At 37.5% G+C, this 22,896-nt stretch overlaps 1 protein-coding gene across 4 annotated transcripts in view; it reads left to right on the top strand.

Moving 5' to 3' along the window:
• Nucleotides 1–22,896, top strand: part of LOC129002136 (coiled-coil domain-containing protein 186-like) — a 77,697-nt gene that overhangs the window by 31,334 nt on the left and 23,467 nt on the right. For all 4 annotated transcript variants that reach the window (XR_008491542.1, XR_008491543.1, XR_008491541.1 and 1 more), the window contains one exon: nt 7,256–7,318. Coding sequence is in view for 1 of the 4 variants with exons in the window: in XM_054429735.1 (XP_054285710.1) it covers nt 7,256–7,318 (63 nt within the window). In the remaining 3 variants the exon portion in view is untranslated. The remainder of the gene's footprint in view (nt 1–7,255; nt 7,319–22,896) is intronic.

Below are 22,896 nucleotides of genomic sequence, written 5' to 3'. Positions count from 1 at the left end.
TTCATATAATGAAGTTCAACGAAGCGAATTTACCCTCTACAACTGCTATTTGAAGGTAACGCTGACTGGATATATAATCAATGCCCACTACTTGATGCTTAATAGTATTAAAGTATATTGAACATTATATTAAATGGATTTCTGTGGAGAAACATAACCTCCAAAACGAAATAACCCTTACAAAGTTATATTTACGGTACCGCTAACTGTATCTATAGACAACGCCAACTATTTGTTACTTAACTGTTTTAATTATAACATGCATCTATACAGGGTGTCCCGTAACTCTCTGGACACTTGTATATAGCGTTATTCCTTAGGTCAAGACAAACACATTTCACCATAGGAACATGGGTCTGTGGTGTCTAGTTTACCGACTGTCGGTATTTATGTGTTTTTTACAAAAACTCTAATAACTCCTAAACGGTTTGAGATACAGCTTTGATATTTTGCAAAAATGTTAATCTTATTAAGACCTATTATCGTTAGAAATTATACTAAAAAATCATTAACCGTTTCAAAATGGCGGCCATTTAAAATATTTGATGCCAAATTTCACGAAAACCGTTAACTTTCCAAAAATTGCAAGAGACAAAAAAGTTTGTAAATTTTATGTAGTTTTCAATGATACCTGATTTGTTAAGATTGGATAAATAATAACAGAGAAACGTGTTGTTTTCTAAATGTATGACCACTTTTCTCCATTTAAACAATGCTAATACTCATTTTACGTTGATTAGCATTGTTTAAATGGAGAAAAGTGGTCATGCGTTTAGAAAAGAAGACATTTCTCTGTTATTATTTATCCGATCTTAACAAATCAGGTATCATTGAAAACTACATAAAATTTACAAACTTTTTTGTCTCTTGCAATTTTTTTGTAAAGTTAACGGGTTTCGTGAAATTTGGCATCAAATATTTTAAATGGCCGCCATTTTGAAACGGTTAATGATTTTTTAGTATAATTTCTAACGGTAATAGGTCTTAATAAGATTAACATTTTTGCAAAACATCAAAGCTGTATCTCAAACCGTTTAGGAGTTATTAGTTTTTTTGTAAAAAACACATAAATACTGACAGTCGGTAAACTAGACACCACAGACCCATGTTCCTATGGTGAAATGTGTTTGTCTTGACCTAAGGAATAACGCTATATACAAGTGTCCAGAGAGTTACGGGACACCCTGTATATACACGTGTGAATAAAGGTTTCATATTTAATTTACTTACTAAAAAGTTTATTAACAACGTTTATACTGTTAATAAGTCATAAGAGCGCTTGACTTCTATGGAATGTAATGAAGACAATTTTTATTAATTTAGATAAACTTATTTATAAATGAAATTTTTGGGACATGAAACAAATAGTAGTTAAATTTAATTATAATTTACAAGTTTTAATTGTAAACAAAACATGACATCGACAGTGCACTGGACAGAACTAGACACTTATTAAACCGAGCTTCAAAATTTACAATTGGATGTTAAGTCTACTTGGTGTTGGTTAGTCTATGCCACAACCAAAACAAGGCTCGGTCCCCCGGTACTGTTCCTTATGTGATGAACAATCACCCATGAAAAAATCATCCTTTATCTAATTACTCCCGACAAACCAATATTTTTTCCTTTATTGACTGGGCTATTAGCTCATTATTGTTGCAGCTGCTTCTGTTTTCTTTAGAGAAGTTTACGAAAACAGAAAATGTGCAGAACAATACACTAACATAAGTGTTCCTTTCAATTTTTCCCGTAACTTGAACCCTTATACTGTAACATTATGCTTGATAGTATGGTGTAGAGGCGGTCAGGGGGCGTTCGGGACCTTTTTAGTATCTATGCTGGCAACCTGACCGCCGCTTACTAGGCGTTGCCATTGGTACCAACATCACGCGGCTTCAATGCCCCGTCTTCTGAAAAGTCAGTTTTAATATTTAACATTCCTTACTTTTTCCTTCGTTTTAAATGACTTATTAACCCTACATAGAATTTTTTTTTTTTGGCTTTTCGTCTTCTAATTAACTATATATAAATAATGAATCTTTTGTTAGAAATCAAGCAATCTTTAGTACTGGTAAAACAGAAGGTATTTTAAAACTAATGTAAGTCCTAATTTACTATAAGTTTAAAAAAATCGAAATAAAAGCTTACGTTACTTATCGCAATGCTCACGCTGTTAATAACAGTTTGAAATAACAAACACTTCTTGATAAATATTTTACCATTTTCAGAAGCTGACCTTGTTATAGAGTGTTATTAACAATCTTTTCCCTGATTTACACATATCCGCATTTAAAGTTTTCCATGTGTATTCGAAATTGTTAAGGTAGGTAGCCAACATTATATAGCCTACCACAATTGTTACCGAATTAAATACAAATTTTACTCATTATTCTTTTTAAACAGCAGTAACAATTTTTACACTTTACTCAAATACTACTCGATATCCTGCATTATTAGTCTGTCATATTGCTTCAATTGGAATTCTTTTGGTTGGTTACTATAATAACGTCAATTATATTTTACTACAAACCGTTGTATTACAACCATTTTTATTAAATTATAACCTGTTTTCTTACACCTAAGATTTCTCATGCTTAAGTCTGAGTAAACCCAGTGAAATAAAGTGTAGCTACATTTCGTATTTTGTTGTGGTGTTTCTGGACCAACTGATTGACAAATAAATAAAAGGTTAAAATACCTGATTGTCACTTTTGTGGTCCAAAGTATTGTCCTAGTGGCTTATGTACAATTCAGCGCGAGCGCCATCGTTGGATCCGTATAGGACAATACTTTGGGCCACAAGACAACAATCAGGTATTTTAACCTTTTATTTATTTGTAGCTACATGCTGAAGTATTGAAAAAAGTGCGAAATACTAACTAGGGTGTCTACTGCCATCTGATTTAGAAATTCCACTCCTCTACACAGTAAGTACTATAATGAAATATGTTGAACGGAATATGACACATGTGTGTAGACGTCTACTCGTTAATCGGTGAATAGCAAGACAACTACAATACTTTGTGCTTGGCGAAAGTTAATCCGAATGTACTAGGGTGGGGTGGGGGGAAACGCTGCTGTGGGCGGAGACTTTGGGCACCGATGCCATGTTGTTACCCCCCGATCCCTCCTGTTGCTCCTCCCCTTTAAGAAGGGGGAATGTTCTATTGTTCGGCAGATTACGACTTTTAATGCATTCTTTCGACAAATTAACACAAATAGATCTTTCGGCGATTTGGGACGCTTAAGTCGTACTACGTCAAAGGAAGTTTTCGGCATTTTGATGGTGAATATCTTTTCGCTAGATTAAGATTCGGCAGTTTAGGACAGAAAAAACAATTCGGGTATTTGACACTTATAAATCCTAATGTGCCGAACTATTTTCAATAGAGTCCTAAACTCCCGAAATAAAGTTTAAATCGTCGCAAATTGCCGAAAGAATTCGGCACTATTGCATTCGGCAGTTTAGGACTTATTTGTCTTTCGGCTGGTTGGGATTCGGTGCTATAGGACCACACCGTAAAAAGGTCAAGGAAGCAAGATTCGAGTTTGGTTTATAAAATGCAGTAGCCTATATACTGAATGTTTTCTAATAATTCAGACAATGACATATACTAAATTGATTTATTTTATCTTAAATGAAATTTCTTTCGTAAGTAATACAACATTTTCCCTAATTGACAACATGTCAGTTTGTTTGTTTTGATAGACCTCAAAAATTGACATGTGAACATTGAACACCTGATCACACCAACGATGTATATAACCTAACACCGTCGATGTTAGGTTTAATCAATGGATCACTACAGCCCACAGCCAAAAATGTTCATCCGCAAAGATATTCCACCATACATCAACCGCGTCTAGCAAAAAATTTCTACTGTGCATATTTTTGGTCGAGTTTTCGACCACTGGACGATCTCTAGTAATATATTAATACATAAATTGGATGTTTCCTGAAATCTGGGGCACAGAAGGTATGTTAGACCCCTGTTCTGCATGTCCTGGATCAAATCCTGCCAATAACCAATTGTTTTGGCTTGGAGATAATGTGTTAGTGGATTGGAGCCCACCTTAATCAATATGATGGTCGGTTTGTGAAGAAACCCATATAAAGATCGACCAGTAGAATCATATCTGGAATTGGAGAACTCTTACAGTATCTCTAAGAGTCCAAGCATACTTAATTGATAATTGAAATCCATATACATTTAACAGTATGAAAATCATTGTAATGGTCTTATTTGTTTTGTAGAATTTTTAATTTTCCACTATTGAAAAGATTCTGATTGAAAATAATTTTGCAATGAAAAATCTTAGATGGGAAATAAAAGAACGGTCAGTTACTATTGCACTGATGGATAAGAGTTGTGCTGAGTTGAATTAAAAACTGATTGAAGCTAAAATAATACGTATTCAAATGTTAGAAGAAAGTTTTATCTTAGAAAAATAGAAATGTAGAAAATTGGTAATTTTGTTAAATAATTAAAATAAAATATACTAAACTTTCAAAATGCTTGAGGAAATGTTAGGCCTCGTTCACACGTATCGACTTTCTGCCGTGCGCCGTGTATGGCACGACGTCATGTTTATTCAATATCATTGCTGTAAATGCAACTGTTCACACGTATCGACCACGGCGCCGTGCCGTCCACGGCGGCCGTGGACATCACGACCTTCTTCAAGCGACGACGCGGCGTCGCGCCGTACTCGACCTCTTGAACACCATGGTCTCTTATGGATGCGTTCACACAGGTCGACGCGGGACCGTCCTGACTCGGTCTAGCGCATGCGTAGACATTGCTTATTCAGTGTCTTCCTGGATTCGAGAGGTGTAGTACATCCATCACAAAAGGCGGAATCTTCCACTTTTGTAAAAAATTTGTAAAAATAAATAACTTATGTGAACAGTTTACAAGTTCATAGTAATATTTGCTATAAAACATTAGTTTTTAAACAGTGATGTAAACAGTGGCCTTAAGATGGGCCACAAAGTTCGTTTGTAAAGATTAACCAGATTTATTTGGAAATGAAGTCAGCTTACATAATTTGTATGATACATAAAATACACCTTTTAGCGCAAAACCTGAGAGTAAGGCCTCGGGTACGATACGAGGCGCGAGCGGTGAGCGGCAAGCGGCGAGCGGCAACCTGAGCGGCACGTAAGCGGCAGTGGTGGCTACGATACAAGCGGCACTTTTATAACGCTCGTGAAATTTCCCCAGTTTTATGAGTCAGTTTAGTCGAAAATGGTAAACTATGCTTACCTGCAAGACGTATTGCAACTATTGTTACTATCTAACAATTCTTTGTCTTTAAAGAAAAACTTAACCCTAACTTTGTTCTATACTTTTATGGTGACTGAAGTGTTTTAAAACTTCCGTGCTGGTCATTCCACAAAAATTCCCTGGACTGCACATCTCGTATCGACCTGTATCGCATGTTTGCTGCTGTTTCCCTGTCATTTTAGGCCTAACTGAAGCATGACTCCCCTGAGCGGCAAGCGGCGTTTTCGTGAAAATCTTTTTTGACTTGGAACCATGACCGGCGCTGAGCGGTGCCGTTCACCGCCGCTCGCCGCATCGTGGCCACCCTCAACAAATTTAAACGCAACTAAATGAGACCCGATGTCCGAGTTTTTTCTCAAACTGACTCATAAAACAGGGAGAAATTTGATGAGCGTTATAAATGTGCGGCTTGTATCATAGCCACCACCACCTTTACGTGCCGCTAAGGTTGCCGCTCGCCTCTTGCCGCTCACCGCTTGCCGCTCGTATCGTATCCAAGGCCTAAGTGTTCTGTTTCTATAATTAAGCCTCCTTGCACTTTTACTAACAGTTCATCGAATGAAGCAACTGACATTCGAAAAAATAATTATAAAATTTACTTTGGTTCTTTCTTAGAAAAGAATAGAACTGAAAAAAAGAACGAATGCTCCTGTTACTGGCCTTTGCACGTTTATAGGGTGTACCCACTTTAGCTTATTACGCCTCCTTTTGCTTTGACGATGTAGCAAGTAAAAAAATATCATACTTGTTTGGTTATCCATTTTGACAGACTGAAGAAATGTGGCAAGAAGTCATTTTCGCACAGCCCAAGTCGTGTTATTCACGGCGCGAGTCGTGTGGTCCACGGCGCGGTTCAGGAATGCACGGCGCCGAGCCGTGCACGGCGCAGGGCGAAAAGTCGATACGTGTGAACGAGGCCTTACACTATTCTTTTATAAAACAAAGTGCTAAGTTTTTTTTCCATAAATCAACTCACTTAAATTAACATGTTTTTATGTAACATCTTTAAGTTTTAGTTCACCGTAGTCAAAATTAAGATACAAATTACAAATTGTTGAAATAAATAATCAAATCCAGTAATGAAATAGGAAAAACTAAAATAGTAAGTCAGATGTCCTATTAACAAAGCATATTATATTGCACGGGTATACAAAAAAATATAAACAAGTGGTCACTTGTTATAAAAACGCTTTCACGATAGTAGTAATATAATTCAGAGAAAGTTTTGATAATTAAATAATAAGGTAATACTGTAAAACTCCAACAATTCAGATCTCCAACTAATAGAATCCTGAACACCTCGCACAGTCATGTAGGCATCAGCATCATTTCCATAGTCATGAAAACATCATCATCGTCTTCTGTGTTTGCATAAAAATTCTGAACATTTCCAACAATCGTGTGAATATCATTGTCTCCCGCAGTAATGAAAACATAACTCTCGTCTTCTGTGATTGCAGAAACTACTGTATGTTTCTTGTGGTTAAGTGGACATCATTATCATCTCCTGCCGTCACGTATTGTCTACCGTGATTGCGGCAAGATCCTGAACTTCTCCCCCGGTCTTGTTGACATCATCATCATGTCCCACTGACACAGAAACATAATCATTGTCTTCCATGATTGCGGAAAATCCTTAATATCTCTTGTGGTTGTGTAAACTTAAGTAAATAACTTCTTAATCAGCATTGTACAAGTTATTAAACTACGGTACCTGAAAGTACAAAAAAACACATGAAATAATAACACTTATTAAGTGTTTTTTGACATGTTTTTTGTACTTTAGGGTAAACTAAGTAGCATTCTACCCATACCCACCATCATTCTCATACTGCATGCATACTTCGTTTGAAACAAACTTTCCTGCTTCATCAATTCAATAAGTGATAATATTAGGGTATAAAATGAAAATTATAAAATTGTATTTAAAAGTCCTCTATTTTTATTTATACCTTTCCTGATTTTAGGAAGAAGAGGTTTCCCATTTTGAAGAAACTAAGAAAAAACTCCAAGATGAACTCCAATCCAATGTAAGGTACCAAATTTTTAGGGGGGTAAAAACGTATTGCTAGTCAACAAACACCATAACTTACCCGATTTTTATCCACAACAGCCTAATCCTAGGCCTATGTGTTGGCCCTAGCTTGGGCTATGGGCCAAAGAACGTAGGCCTACTTTTGATAACAGTGAAGTACACGAACACACCCACAACTACATATTTATTCGTAATAGCACTTCGTTTCACATAATAAAGTTAAACCGACCGATTTTACAGATATTCAACGCCGCCGACGACATAACCCCAAACTGATGTTTATTTGTCGACAGACGAAACTAGACCAGCTCAACAAGTGAATTTGCGATCAGCTGTTGTCTAGTAGTACTTGAGTTGGCCGCTTGAGCGCGTAAGCCTCGACCGAGGAAATCATGATTTGAGCCGGACAAGGATTATTCGCTGTTCGACCGTCGACTCGTTAACGAGAAGCCTCTTCGCACAACGAAACTAACTTCGCCATACGATATCGATTCAGGTTAGCTACGTTTTCAGACTTTCCTACTTTCTTTTAAATATTCTTTTTCTAACATACGCATACTCGTCTGCCATTTATTTTATCCGTTTACGTTCGATTATAATTTTCTAAATTTTATTAACTTAGTTCTTGCCGACTCGTACAAAACCCGCCAGTCCCTGCCTGCCAGTGACTAGCGGTGGATATTTTTCGGCTCTTTTAAACCAATTGGCTATTAAATTACGTTAATTCAGTTCGTTTCACGATTAAATTATTACTTAAGTTATTCCAGTTAATTCGACGTTTTAATACCCCGAGACTCGTCGTCTGAGTTCTAAACCCCGTCTTTGGCGGGTGAAAGAATCGAGTCTTGGGAGCAGGCTGAGTTGAATAATCAGCCTACGAAAATCAGTATTAAATTTATTTTAAACCACTCACGTTAAATTATCCGTCCAATTATATTAATTAGGCCCCGACGACTCTGTAGGGATTGGGTCTTACATTATATTCGATTTTATATTATTTACCTAGGCCTTTAGCTAATTATTTTAAAGTTCATTACGAGTAATTGAATCACATTGGCTTCAGATTGAATACTCGTCGGCCCTACAGAGTCATTCTAAAAGTTAGGCAAAATTCTCCAAAACACTTTTACGAAGGCTGGGATGATATAGCTCCAACTGGGCGTCTGCAGGATTTCCTGAGCGCTTCTAGAGCTCTGAGCCTTCGATTAAATTTTAAATAAATTGATCAGTCAAAGCCGTGACAACTTCGTATCGACCCCTGGATTTTTCTCAGCTCCTTCTGAGCACTCCGGGGAAGAAATTCGAGTGTGGCCGGTTCCAGGGGTAGGCCTAGCCTGACTTGGTGAATACTAGTTTATTCCCCCCCTAGAATTTTGCGTCACATCTCTGGCGCCCGAACAGGGACTGAGCTTCCTCGGTCTCACGTCCTTGTACTGTCGTTTTGTAGAATTTTGCGTCACATCTCTGGCGCCCGAACATTTGGACTCGATAACACGGTTTTGACTTTGATATTTAAACGAAATTTACGACAACTTCGACTACTACGACGACTTCGACTACTACGACGACCATTACTCGACCAGAACGTTATCGATTAGCCACGTAATGATATACACGGTGGAAATTCAAACGTTGACGACTACAACTACGACGAAATTCCCGAAATAATGCCTTCGACGATGGAGAGCTTACCGAGATCGCCAGTAGACAACCCGCGCGTCGGTTGGATCCACACTTTGAGCGGACGGTGATAGCTGAGATGACGAAGTATCAGCTGGGAATTGGGAGTATCGTCGCCGAGCTTCGCAAACGCTTTTGCGAGTCTTTGAGAAACCCGTTGGGAAGCATCGGTCAGCCGATGAACCCGACCAGAGATGTGCCAGAGATGTGACGCAAAATCCTAGGGGGGGAATAAACTAGTATTCACCTAAGTCAGGCTAGGACTACCCCTAGAACCAGCCACACTCAAATTTCTTCCCCGGAGTGCTCAGAAGGAGCCGAGAAAAATCCAGGGGTCGATACGAAGTTGTCACGGCTTTGACTGATCAATTTATTGAAATTTAATCGAAGGCTCAGAGCTCTAGAAGCGCTCAGGAAATCCTGCAGACGCTCAGTAGGAGCTATTTCATCCTCACCTTCGCTAACGTGTTTTGGAGAATTTTGCCTAACTTTTAGAATGACTCTGTAGGGCCGACGAGTATTCAATCTTAAGCCAATGTGATATAAATACTCGTATTAAACTGTAAACTATCTGGCTAAAGACGGTGGTGGATAATAAAATCGAATCTAATGTAAAAAGCAATTCCTACAGAGTCGTCGGGGCCTAATTAATATAATTGGACGGATAATTTAACGTGAGTGGTTATTAAAATAAATTTAATACTAATTTTTGTAGCTGATTATTCAACTCAGCCTGCTCCCAAGACTCGATTCTTTCACCCGCCAAAGACGGGGTTAAGAACTCAGACGACGAGTCTCGGGGTATTAAAACGTCGAATTAACTGGAGTAACTTAAGTAATAATTTAATCGTGAAACGAACCGAATTAACGTAATTTAATAGCCAATTGGTTTAAAAGAGCCGAAAAATATCCACCGCTAGTCACTGGCAGGCAGGAACTGGCGGGTTTTGTACGAGTCGGCAAGAACTAAGTTAATAAAATTTAGAAAATTATAATCGAACGTAAACGGATAAAATAAATGGCAGACGAGTATGCGTATGTTGGAAAAAGAATATTTAAAAGAAAGTAGGAAAGTCTGAAAACGTAGCTAACCTGAATCGATATCGTTTGGCGAAGTTAATTTCGTTGTGCGGAGAGGCTTCTCGTTAACGAGTCGACGGTCGAACAGCGAATAATCCTTGTCCGGCTCAAATCCCGATTTCCTCGGCCGCGGCTCAAGCGCTGCGGTGGCGATTTCGGAAACTGGAAAACTGGAAAGCGCTGTGTGAAACAATCGTTATTCTAACTAGAACTCTAAATGAATTGAGGGACCAACTGAAAGTTTGTGAAAAAGGACTAAAAGACCAAACAAATATTGCTAAAGATCTGAGAACCAAGAGTGGGACTGCGGAAGATCTATTAGCAATCCAAGCTAAATATAACAAGCAGGAAGTACAGCAGGCCGACTCTTTGAAAATAGCTACCCAACAAAATTGTGAAATTGCCGACAAAGATGAAAAGATTGAGCAAATGAAGATGTCGATGGAAACTCTGACTGAGGAGAACAATGATTGTCAAATGAAAAATACTGAACAGGTGAGGATTTTTATTCAATTTACTGTTGTGACTGGTCTAGTGGGTAAAGCAGGGGAGTTGTTTTGGAAAGCTCGGTCCAAATAAAGTGGACCAATGGCTCTAGTTATGTGAGAATGATGCGAACCAAACTTTTGGAGCTCACTCTAATGTAAGTCCACCCACCTACAATAAAGAAAGGAGAAGTTGGTCTGTTAGAAGAGATGTTTATGTATTAGAATTTTCATTCCACAAAAAACTTATATTCTTATCTCATGAGAGGGTCAACTTGAAATTCAATTTTTATTAATATAAAGTATTGTGTTAACAAGCCTTGGATGATTGGCTAAATTAAAAGATTTCGTAGCGACTGCCATATCCTCAGATTTATCCTCTTCTACGATTTCTTATATTTAAAAATCAAGACACTTATTGACATAGACATTATGAACCCCCCAAAAAACTGTAGCCTACATTTGTTGGATCAGAGTCACAGTGTGTGCTCTCATATGGTCAGGCACCGGCGACTAAATGAGTCGTAAATCTACAGTAAATATTGCAAGAGAACAAAATAGGAGGATTTAACTACCCTGCATGTTAAATCCTCAATTATTGCTGTTAAATATTGCATACATAAATATTGTAAAATGGTGTAATCTGAAATAAATAAATAAATAAAATACTTTATTAATATAAATCAATATCCAGTAACAGAACAAAGAATTCTGAAATGAATTTTGTTGCTAACATATTTTGTTATGAAACATCTCACAGCGATTCTCTGTTTATTTTATTTGATCCACGGCAATACCATTTACAACAAGAAACATATACATACAGTTTATATATCAATAAATAGTTGTATAAACACAACAAGACAAAATGTATGACTTCACTACTATATTGATATACAATATTATTTTGGAGGCATAATGTAAAACAGAACATATACCGACATTGGGATGGTGCGATAGCAAGGGCTCCCGACTGCAAAGACTCCCGACTGCAAACCCTACCGAACGGTGACGTCACGGCCGACTATCCCTCTCTCTATCTGAGTGGAGTGGGAGAGAGTCGTTGCGGCAACACCCCCCCAGTCCAGCCGCTGGCTTGTCCTCCACACGAAAACCCCTACAGAACTATGACGTCACGGCCGTCTATCCCTCTCTCCGGGTAAAGTGGGGAAATGTGAGTTTTCGTCCGTGATTTTGATGTTGTTGATTCCCACTTCATTAACGATATAATTGTTTTAAATCAGATTTGTTAAGCATGCCATGGACCTATATTTTTTCCTCTGAAGATTAAAATAAAATTGTTAAAATTATTAGCCTTGTCTCCTGCGTTTTTTATATTGGTCATTCCCACTAAATTAGCAATACATTTTCTAATCAGATTTGAACATAGTTTTAAGCCAATTTAGACATTATTGGGAAAGTGTTTACATTTGTGAGTAAGTATGAATACCACGTGTAAACCAATAAACTGATTGAACCGAATGTTGGCTATTGAATATAATTATTTTAATGTAATAATGAAAACAATAAAAGACAATGTGCTTAAATTTTGCTCTGACTTTTTAACGTAACCCGGTGGAAGCTTCAACAGAAAACTGTGATATTATTGACTATAGCCTATGGTGATATTCAACGTCACAAAGCTTATTTCAACCAATAAAAATCTCTGAATAATTCATTAGTTTTTATTTTTACTAATTTGGGGGGGGGGTTATTATTTATAATACTGTGTCATTTATGGTAAGACATGGGGATTCTATAATCGTTAGTAAAACAGATCAATTAATTGTTCAAGATTATATATGTCCAACAAATTATTACAGTAACATTTTTTTATGAAAAGGAAAGATTTTACAGTAGGAAGCCTGGGCATGAGGAATTTTTAATACTTATCTAAATAAAAAACAAATAAATCAGGAACGAAACTCATCTTAATTTCTGTCCTATTTGTCTATTACGACCAAAGTATGTCCAAAGTATTACAACGTGTATGTCTTATGTCAAATAATAAATGGCTGATAAGAGAAAATATTTGTTCTGTATCTCCAGTGAAACGTCTTCATGTAGCCTATGTATTTAGCAACGCGAAATAAGTAGTGTATGTTAATTGTTTATTATTTGTTAATTGATAATATTAACTACGGTATACAACTATAGTTATCGTTAGTGCTGCACCTTATTTCTTATTAAATTTAATTGTCTTATTGTATATTTTTTGCGTTTTCTGTCTGGGCTCCAAAATGTTAGTTTATGCTATGAAAATTATAAAACATTAGTGAAAGATTTTTTTAGCAAACCATCATGAATTTATAAAGCTTGGCGTTGTTAACGTATAAATGTTTTGTGTACTGTGTATTTATTTACTTATTTATATATTTGCCAACGGATTTACACCAATTTTACAGTTTAAATAAGGCCTAAAACAATTATCATAAAATTTGATGGCACTATCAAAACTTTCAAATAATTATTTTGTTTGTAATTTTCTTTGGTTAAAGCGTAGTAAATCTCTTAATCCAATTCTTTATTTGTGTGTGTATGTCTGTTGGTAACGCATTAATGTCCTTATTTCTCAGTCTGTCAGATATTGTATTTGCGAAGGTTTATAGGTATTCCTATACAGTAATAGTTTTGCCAGCATATCTGGAAAATTGCACACTAAATATGCAAACCAACTCCTGTTCTGGATATAAGGTTTCAACTTACTACAAGATTCCCATACGTAGAACGGGCAAACAGCTAGTCATTTTTTAAGAGCCAATATACCTAATCAATTAACTTATATTTTCTTTATTTTTCAATTTATTATCAAAATATGTAAATATGAGATGGTGGATGTGTGTTTGAATACTACTTAATCGCACGGGAACCACTCAATAGATCTAAATAAAACTTTACATGGAGGTAGTTAACGTGTCGTAACAGTTCGGCCCAAGTAACACTTCGGCCCAGTAACATTTCGGCCCGAAACCCTCAGATGTGGCCTACGGTCCAACTCTCTACCTGCCCACTAGTAACACTTCGTCCCAACAAAATATTTGACAGGTTAGGTTACAGAGGGTGGTTGCAAAGTATACAGGTCATGTACCTCTTACTACCTGAACTGCGTTCCTCAACCCTTGTCAATTTTTCGTCGGGCCGAAATGTTACTCCATTAGCTTATTTAATCATCTGTAAAAGCGAGTGGGACGAAGTGATACTATTTTTCTAAGAAATTTGAGTTTGGCCGAAATGTTACTGGGCCGAAGTGTTACTACATCGGTAGTTAATCAAATAAAATCAAAATCATGTTTATTTCAGTAAGTAAAATACTATGTTACAATACTTTGTCAGTACAAATTTTATAGTTATGCCATAGTTATGTAATAATATACTGACATAGTTATTAAATATGAAATCCCTCTCACATAGGCTACTCCCCGTGCATGAGAAAATTCCTCTATCAGTAAATAAATATTATAAATTGAAAAAAATAGATATTAAAAAAAAAACACTAAAACAAACTTATCACTGATGTGGAGCTACTCAATGTCACAAGAGAAGTGATGACTTAAGATCTCATTCAAATAAGGGTTGTCCGTCAAACAATGCAAACGTTATTCACATAGCATAGCAGAATCACTAACATTATTACGGCATCTTGGAACTTGAAATGACTTCCCGGTATACCAAGCCCCCCTTGAATTAGTAGAGACGTCTTAGTCATTTTTCGTGATAGCATGTCAACAACATCAGGGGTTGTAAGCTGCCGTACTATGACTAGAAACCTCAAAATCTTCTTTATTTAGTTGTGCTAGAATACTCTTTTCCATATAGGGAATAATCTATTACCGTAGGTCTCATTGAAAGACCTAGACCCGGTACCTATTTCATTTTTCGTTTTGATGCGAGAGAGCAAAAACGCCAATCGTAAAAAATATATGTAATTGGTAATTTAAGTAATTTGGTTATAATTCATTTCCATTCTAGCTCCTGAGCTGTTATATTCAATGTGATAAATAGGTTTACATACCTTGTAATCCGAAAAACAGCTCAAATAGTAGGTTGTTTACATGTTTCGGCTTGTATCCACCATTGTCAAAACATTGCAGTTGGAAAAAATACTTATCATTGTTTTCTAATGGCCATAAACTTTCACACACACATACACGAACGAATAAAAAATAAATAGTCCTATTATAATAAATGCACCTGGAATCTACAAACTGTTATAGTTTGCTTATTTTATTTTAGGATATGTGTTGGTAAATGTATACTCGTATGAATTATACGATACAATTTACATAAAAAAATAGTTTTCTTCTCCAAATGGGAATACATTTATTCTGCAGGACTGCTGTGGTGGGAGTATTTTGTTATGTATTTATTCATGTGACAGCAAATCGCTTTAATGGTTTTATAGTGAAATTCTGTTTAGTTTTTGTTGAGAGTTGAATCGGCGTTAATTCATTATTCGCCTCCCGCTCCAAATTCTTGGGTCGCTAACGGCACGGTAGAAATTTGTGGGTCGCTAGCGGCACGGGTCGCTTCTGGCACGGTCGCTTCTGGCACGACACCGAATCTCCAGAGCCACTAGGGTGGAGTCCGAAAGGATCTTTCAAATATGTGTTCGCAAAACGGACAAGTGACGTATGACATCTTAAATTTGTTCGCAAAACGGATAGATTTTACTCTGTTCGCAAATGGGATGGGACTGTTCGCAAACGAGACACAACCGGTCAGTTTGGGCTGCCTCAACTTAGGGTGGCGAGACGTATACCCCGCCCCAGGTCGGTCGGTAGCCCATCAATGGCTCGCCCCTACCTCTCGCCGCAAGAGAGACAAGAATTTTTCCTTTTTCCACCCGCCTTCGATTGTATGAGGCGGGAAAACTAGTTGTGTGCTACGGCCCGCGCATCACAGGATATTGTTTTCGTATTAGTTGGCCTTTTTCCAAGATGACTGTGACCGTTAGCTTTTATGGACCCCCTTGGAGAATAATTCAAAACTACAAAGAACATTTCTAATCCCACAGTATACTAGATATTTAAATTATAAACACTTTGGTGTTTGAAAAAATATTTGTGGACGATAAACTCAGCAGCTGTTTAAAATTATCCAAGATGGCCGCTTGCCTCCAAGGATTCAACAATACTTGTGCGACTATAAAGCAATAACTTCGACCCCTTGCGCTTGCAAATTAGCTCGGTTGCTCGGTACATATTTGTTTCTACAGTTGGCAGGACGATCGCCATTATGACGACCAAAGATTACATTGGCATTTAGGTATATAAACTGTAGAATAGTAATTAATTGTTAAGTAATCTGGAAGACAACAAATTAAAATGAAGTGCGAAAGATTGGTTATGAGAGTGCTCAATGCCTGAAGCATAATCCGTTTGTTTGAGGTGCGGATTTTCAAGCTTGTAGAACAAATAAATATTACAAATTAGAAGGGCAGGGGTGAAATTGACCGAAGTGACGTGATACCCGTGTGGATTTTCAATGACTGGATTCCAGTGGTATGCGGTAAAATATATAGTGACTGGCTTAGCAGCACAAATTTTACGTGACTGGCTTTCCCATGCAAATGCGGTGGGGACTGCATTAGCATAGTAGTTTTTACGTAATTATATTTTTTTATTTTTAAGAAAAACTCGTACGTTCAGAAATGTTTAGGCTTAATATATATACCAATATATATTATATATATATCATAGTCTTGAAATATGTTGAGGGGTGCAACTGACTGACTTCTTGTGTATATTTTATGTGACTGGCTTCCCGGGCGCGGCCGTATATATATATTATATACACACACACATCTATATATATAAATTTGAACGAATGGTGTTTTTGGCCTCTGGGAACATCAAAATAAAAAAGTAAATCGGTCCTGGTCCTAGGTCTTACCGTGCCACCTACAGTAATAGCTACTTCCCTACAGGGAAATTCGCTAAAAGTTTTTACCTTCCTTTAATTTATTCTGTTTCATCTTGTGCTTCATTAAATAAGGTACGGTAACAAACATAGACTAGAGGGCCGCTCATGCCCTTGACAAATAAATTAACATTTTCGCACAAATACAAATCAATATCGACATTAGACAGGAAATAAAAATAAAATGTATAAACAAAACCTACCACAACATATTCTTGAACAAGTATGACTACAAACCTACGATAAGCATGTATGTTATTATTATACTTAACCTAAAAATGCGATGACTTTGGGCATACCTGCTTTCCCAGATAAAACATCCGAAGCTGTATGGGCTATTAATTAACAGCTGTGTCTTTAAGGTACCGTATATGTCGGCCTTAGTCACTAACAAGACTACAAGATCACGCCACTTATTCTACACTCATCTCCATTCATACTTGGCTTAAAATACCTACTTTGTATGGTCGCCATTTGATTGAAAAGTACAAGTATAAGGAGATAAGTTTTTATTACTGAATCAGCTGGAGACACTCTCTGAAGATCTGCTTCAACCATTTGTTGTCAAACATCGATCTCGTAAAATAGTGAAATTATTTTTCGTATGCACTAATAGAGCAAGGTTTGTACTCTTTTAGATTTAAAAAATAAATTTGTCACAGGTAAAGCATTTTTAACCATAATAGTAACACCATTATAGCTTACAAAGTTGATAAGTGATAGTTCACATAATTCTTAGCTCATTTGACGGATAAACCTTTTTTGAATTCGTCATATTATAATTGTGTGAAAATTAATATATCTGTGTATCAATATCTACTTATCTCATTTCTGTTCAATGGAAGTTATACAATTTCAATGATACCTGTACTTAAATGGAAAGTCTTACAGCTGTAATCAAACTGTGCATAAATTTATCTTACGAGTAAATTTTTTTACCAATTGATATTGTACGACAATTAATCTCTATTCATTGAACTAGAATCTCGAAGTACATTGACAACTGTGCACAATTCAAAACTCATATAATAGGCCTAAATGTTGTTGGACGATTAATGGTAATTGTCGTGTCAATATCTTCTTTGATATGACCCTAAACATTTTAAAGGACTTTTCATGAGTTTTATTCGTATTGAATGACTTTAAAATACTAACGAACCATGTTTGTTCGTGAATTCAACTGGCTTACTAGCTTACGTATTCTTAAGCCTACAATTATAAATTCTATAAATAACCGTTACGATTGTTTAAATCGTTTAAACTACTGAAGTGAATAGTAGCCTACAGAAAGAAAAATCAGTTGCAGGCCTACCGCTTCGTTTAGAAAATTATCTTTCTTTTATTCTGGTAGGCGTAAAAACTCCGTAGGCCTAGGCGATCTAGGGCATAAGGCATAAGTTACATTAGTTAATATTACCAAAGATAATAGAATCTACATTTCCTACCATAATCTACACGGTATTATAATCAATAAACTCACCACTTAAGCAAACCATTTATTCTAAATATTTTACTAGTACCGGTATGCTACAAATAAGCTGCGTGACGTTGTGATAGGAGGGTCAAATATTGTAAAGAGGAAGTGTTTGGAAATGTTATGTGAGTAGGCTGGTAGTGTTGTTAAACAATAACTTGTTGTGCTGACCTACTGAAGGCTGTTGCTTTAAGTAGGCCAGTGCACTTGATCAAGGGGTCAGTTTTGGTGGGTAGTGTTTGTGAGGTGCACCGGAGGACAGGGTCCTGCTGGGGAGCTGGAGCCCAAGGCCTTTGGCCTTGGGTCCAGGTAAGACAATGTAAAAGGTTTTCAAAATGGGGTTTAGAGTCTTTTCCAAATTGGGGGTTAAGCTACTAACTAATTTATACAGTTCCAGTCTACTCTACCTTTTTGATTGTTGTTGTTTTGAGTAATTAATAAAGTTGGGTTTTGTAAGCGAGTGCTGAGTTTCATTCCTGAGCTACGTCACCCAAAGTAACAGTAGGTATTCCAAGAGGAATACTACCGTTACAAGGTGATGGAAGCGCCGGGAGTTTTGTAATTTTTTACAAAACTTCGATCTTGGTACCTCTTGGGCAAAATAATTGGCTTTAATTTTTTTGGGTTCTTTTAGTGAAGAAAATTTTGGTTTTTGAGTATATTTTTTTTTTTTTTATTATTTGTAATCACCACTTTGGTGCAGTTTTTAATCAGTTTTTTTGGGAGTTCAGTGTGTTTTGGGACAGCAATGAAGGGCTGGAATGTCGTTAAGGTGAAATTTTCCAGTGTTATTTTGTGCGAGTTTATATGTTATGTGCGGGTTGCACGTGAGTTCGATATGTGTTCGTGTTGGGTTACACGAGTGTTCTATGCGTCATGTGCGGGTTGCACGTGAGTTCGATATGGTGTTCGTGTTGGGTTACACGAGTGTTCTATGCGTCATGTGTGGGTTGCACGTGAGTTCGATATGTGTTCGTGTTTGGTTACACGAGTGTTCTATGCGTCATGTGTGGGTTGCACGTGAGTTCGATATGTGTTCGTGTTTGGTTACACGAGTGTTCTTTGCGTCATGTGCGGGTTGCACGTGAGTTCGATATGTGTTCGTGTTTGGTTACACGAGTGTTCTATGCGTCATGTGCGGGTTGCACGTGAGTTCGATATGTGTTCATTGAGTTTATTGTGTGTCGTGTTTGGAAGCACAAGAGTTATTGCGTTACGTGCTGGATGCACGAGGTATTATGAGTTGTGCTGGATGCACAAGGTTTTCATTTGTTCTGTGCTGGATGCACATGTGTAATGTGTGTTTCAGATGTGTGATGTGTGTTTGTTGTGCACAAGTGTGGGTATTTGCCTGGTTAAATTTGTGTTGAATCTGGGATCTTGTAGTTCCCAGGTTTCTCGAAGATGTGATTCTGTGGTTGCAGACATGCTATTTCCATCCTAGAGGGTATATTGTGCTAATAATGTGACGAACATGTGTGTTAAAATTAGTATGTTTCAGCTCTTTATGCGCGGTAGATGCAGTGAATAATGGATCAATATATTATATTTTGTAGAAGTAGTTTGAGGGATAATTATTCATAGTGTATTATGGTGTACTGTTTTAGAAATATATTTGAGCTTAAACTTTAATTTGATAGTAATATATTTTTTTTCAGATGGGGATTTTTACGAATGGTTAATACTGTTAATGATTAGAGTAGGTGTTCATATTGATATTTCAGGGTATTGCACAGGCAAAGTTGCAGTGGCAGAAGTCAGCATGTTTGTAGGCTGAGGAATGCTGAGCGTGGTGTAAATAGCCTCTCTGTGACCTGACCTTGCTGACTGCTGACCGTGTTTTGTTACAATGTTTACCTTTTAATACTGATGCTCTAGAGTTTGCTTTTGGAAATCAGCAATGCATGATTGTTTTATTTTGGGAAGATATTTTTGTTTTTACAGGTGATAGATTGTTGGAGAAATTTTAAAGGGAATTTGGTTTTGCTTACGGGTTAGATTGTAAGGATTTGGGCCCAAATCATTTATTCCAGCAATCTTGTTTTCGATTTTTTTGAGAGAATAATACATGAAATTGTTCGAGTAAATTTTTTGAAATAACTTCTTTTAAGATGTTGGAAAGTACCGGTATGTGATGTAAAAGTAGCCTTCTGGAGTAAAATGTTACCCTTATTTTAATACGGAAGTGAAGTAGGGAGTGATTTGAAATTTTTGTTTAACTTTTTTTTTTTATATATAGTAATAAATTTTGGTTGTGTTTTAAAGATAGTATGGGAAATCAAATTTGATTCGAGAGTTAATCATGTCTTGTTTTTCTTTCTACATATTGTAGCCGGGGCCGTTTGAGGAGGGGGACTACGGGGTTAAGGTATGGGATGGTGGAGGGAAATTCGGGTAATCAGGAGGGAATAAACAGGGTAATGCTAATAGGTTAGGAAAAGGTGTGTCTGGACCAAACTTAATTTCAGCGTGCTGAATCTGCTACCAATACAATTAGGAAGATTGCTGGGGACCAGAGGGACGGAGACCTTTTACCCAGAACAGAACACTTGCCTAGCCAGCTTTGATTTGAACTAATGGAACTAACTATTTAAATATAAACCTATCCTTCCACTATGAACTGAACTTGGGTAATTACTTACTAATTATTGATGAGCAAATGAGTGATATGTAATTGAATACTGAATGAGAAATAAGTATGAATTGATTTAAACTATTAAGTTACATTCTGGGAACATGTGGATTTGTATTCATGTTTCGAATGGTTGGGCTAAGTTGCCAACTCCTAAATTTCCATAGTCGGGTGAGCCAGTAGGGCTCCCCGCTTGTTACCTGACTTAGCCAACCATTTTCCCTACTTAATTTCTACATATTAACTATTATAACTTATCCCAAACATCGAAGAGAAGTCGTGGAGCTTTTCCGAGAGGTTCTATCCAGATGCCGGTTGACGAAGAAGGAGGACAAGACTAGGAAAGGTGGGGATAGAGCATTGATGCAGTCGCGGCAGGCAACGAGATGAACATGCAACCCGGCTTCGCGAACTGCACACACTATAAAAAATATAGCGTGCCGCTATGCGTCACAACCACCCCCCTTACGACGAAAGAAAAGAAAAGAACAGAACAGTTTTTTTTCTTTTTTTTTTTGGTTGGTGAAAGGGCTTGGTTTGGTGTTTTTTTTTTTTTTTGTGGGGAAGATTGTCGTTCGATTTGCTTCCAGATGTGGAAGGTTCTGACCAGCCTGGCTGTATTGGCACCTCGGACCACCGGACTTTCCCGAACCAACCACGGCAGAGAGCGGGATCCACCCCCCCTGCGAAAAGAGGAAGGCATTGTGGGGACGACAGTTTGTTTCCCTAACCTGGCAAAAATTGGAATTGAATTGCTTTCTGTTGTGAAATAAAAAGGGACGGACAACTGCACGCACAAAAGATTTTTTTTTTTTTTTTTTTTTTTTTTTTTAATAAGGTTTTCTTTCTAAGGCATTGCTGGTGCACTGTGGGGGAATTTGAGATCAGCTGGTGTGTCTTCTGGTGATGCAGGTCTTGAGAGGTGCTGATGGTATGGGCTAAGTGTTGAGGCAGCAGGCTGAGTGTAGGCAAAGAGATGTTGTGTGCTGATGACTCATGCGGACAAGGCCGGAGCATCGCAGGCTGCGCCCAAGGTGTGTTGGCTGATGACTCATGCGGACAAGGCCGGAGCATCGCTGGCTGCGCCCAAGGTGTGTTGGTTGATGACTCATGCGGACAAGGCCGGAGCATCGCTGACTGATGATGGGGGATGTAGAAGATAAATGTCTCTTGTGGTCCAAAACAGATGTGCACGATATTTCATGATTGATTGGTATGCGGGAAAATTGTAGAGTTGTTAATTGAGTTTTGCTTTTTCATTTGATTTATTTATTATTTTTTGCTTGCTTTGATTGTGCAGTTGTCTGGTGTCTATTAAATAATGCTGGGGGAAATGAATATTTAATCAGATCGCAGATGATCGTAAAAAAAATTCTTTTCAAGGTGACTGTAGTTGTGGAAATGAAGAAGGGTTGGTCGCAAGGTGGAGGTCCGATCACTGACGGGTTGGCTCGGACTCAAAAGGTGAACCATGGGTTCGTTGGGGCCGAGCTACTCAAAACCAGACTGATGGAACTCGCGGGTACCGTTTTGGGGTCTGTGTGTTGAAGGGGTTTGGAAGGATAGTAAACTGTTCTTGTTGAAACTTTTTTTTTTTTTTTTTTTTATATTTCGCATGCAGAAAATTACGCATGCAGAATATGTGCGTGCACAAAATTGCGCGTGCAGAACATCGCGCGTCGGTAAGCGCTAGAAAAAGGTGGGGATAGGTATTCTTGGGATTCTGGAGATTGTTTCCTTATCAAGTATTTCCCTTGAAAGGCAAGGCTTCCGGTTCGTTTGTTTTTTTTTGTAAAAAATAAAAGTACCGAGTTTCTTAACTAAACTGGTAACTATTTCTCCCTAAATCTAACTACCTCTACCTTAGTGACTAATTAAGCTAAGAAGTATGAAAAGAAAATAAGGGAGGTAAAGGAAAGAATAGAAAGAGAGTTTGTCTCTAAACACTCGACGGGCAAGGTCGCCACAGAAGGTGCCATCACTGAGCCCTTTCCTACGGGGTAAAAATAAGCAAAGTAAAAAATAAAATTAAACCACCCGTGGAAAGTTAATTCCAAAACAAAAAAAAATCTTTAATCAACTCAGTGAGGGTGCGAGAGACGAAAAGGGAGGGGTAAAAGATTTGGCCGACAACGCACGGAAGAAGACGTGTAAGGCAGCCCATCCAAAAGGAAGGATACCCTGAGACTCACTCTCTTCCGGGCGTTGGCGGGGACAGCGTCAGATTGAGAAGACTTAACCTAATATCACTTTAGCAGAGTGCTCCGATCTGGGTAAAAGAGGTTGATTTGGAATGTTTGAGG

Source organism: Macrosteles quadrilineatus, unplaced genomic scaffold (assembly GCF_028750875.1).
Source record: "Macrosteles quadrilineatus isolate MER2022 unplaced genomic scaffold, UCM_ALF_1.0 Scaffold_9__3_contigs__length_116548681, whole genome shotgun sequence".
Classification (NCBI taxonomy): Eukaryota; Metazoa; Arthropoda; class Insecta; order Hemiptera; family Cicadellidae; genus Macrosteles; species Macrosteles quadrilineatus.
This window is presented reverse-complemented; position numbering and strand designations above follow the sequence as displayed.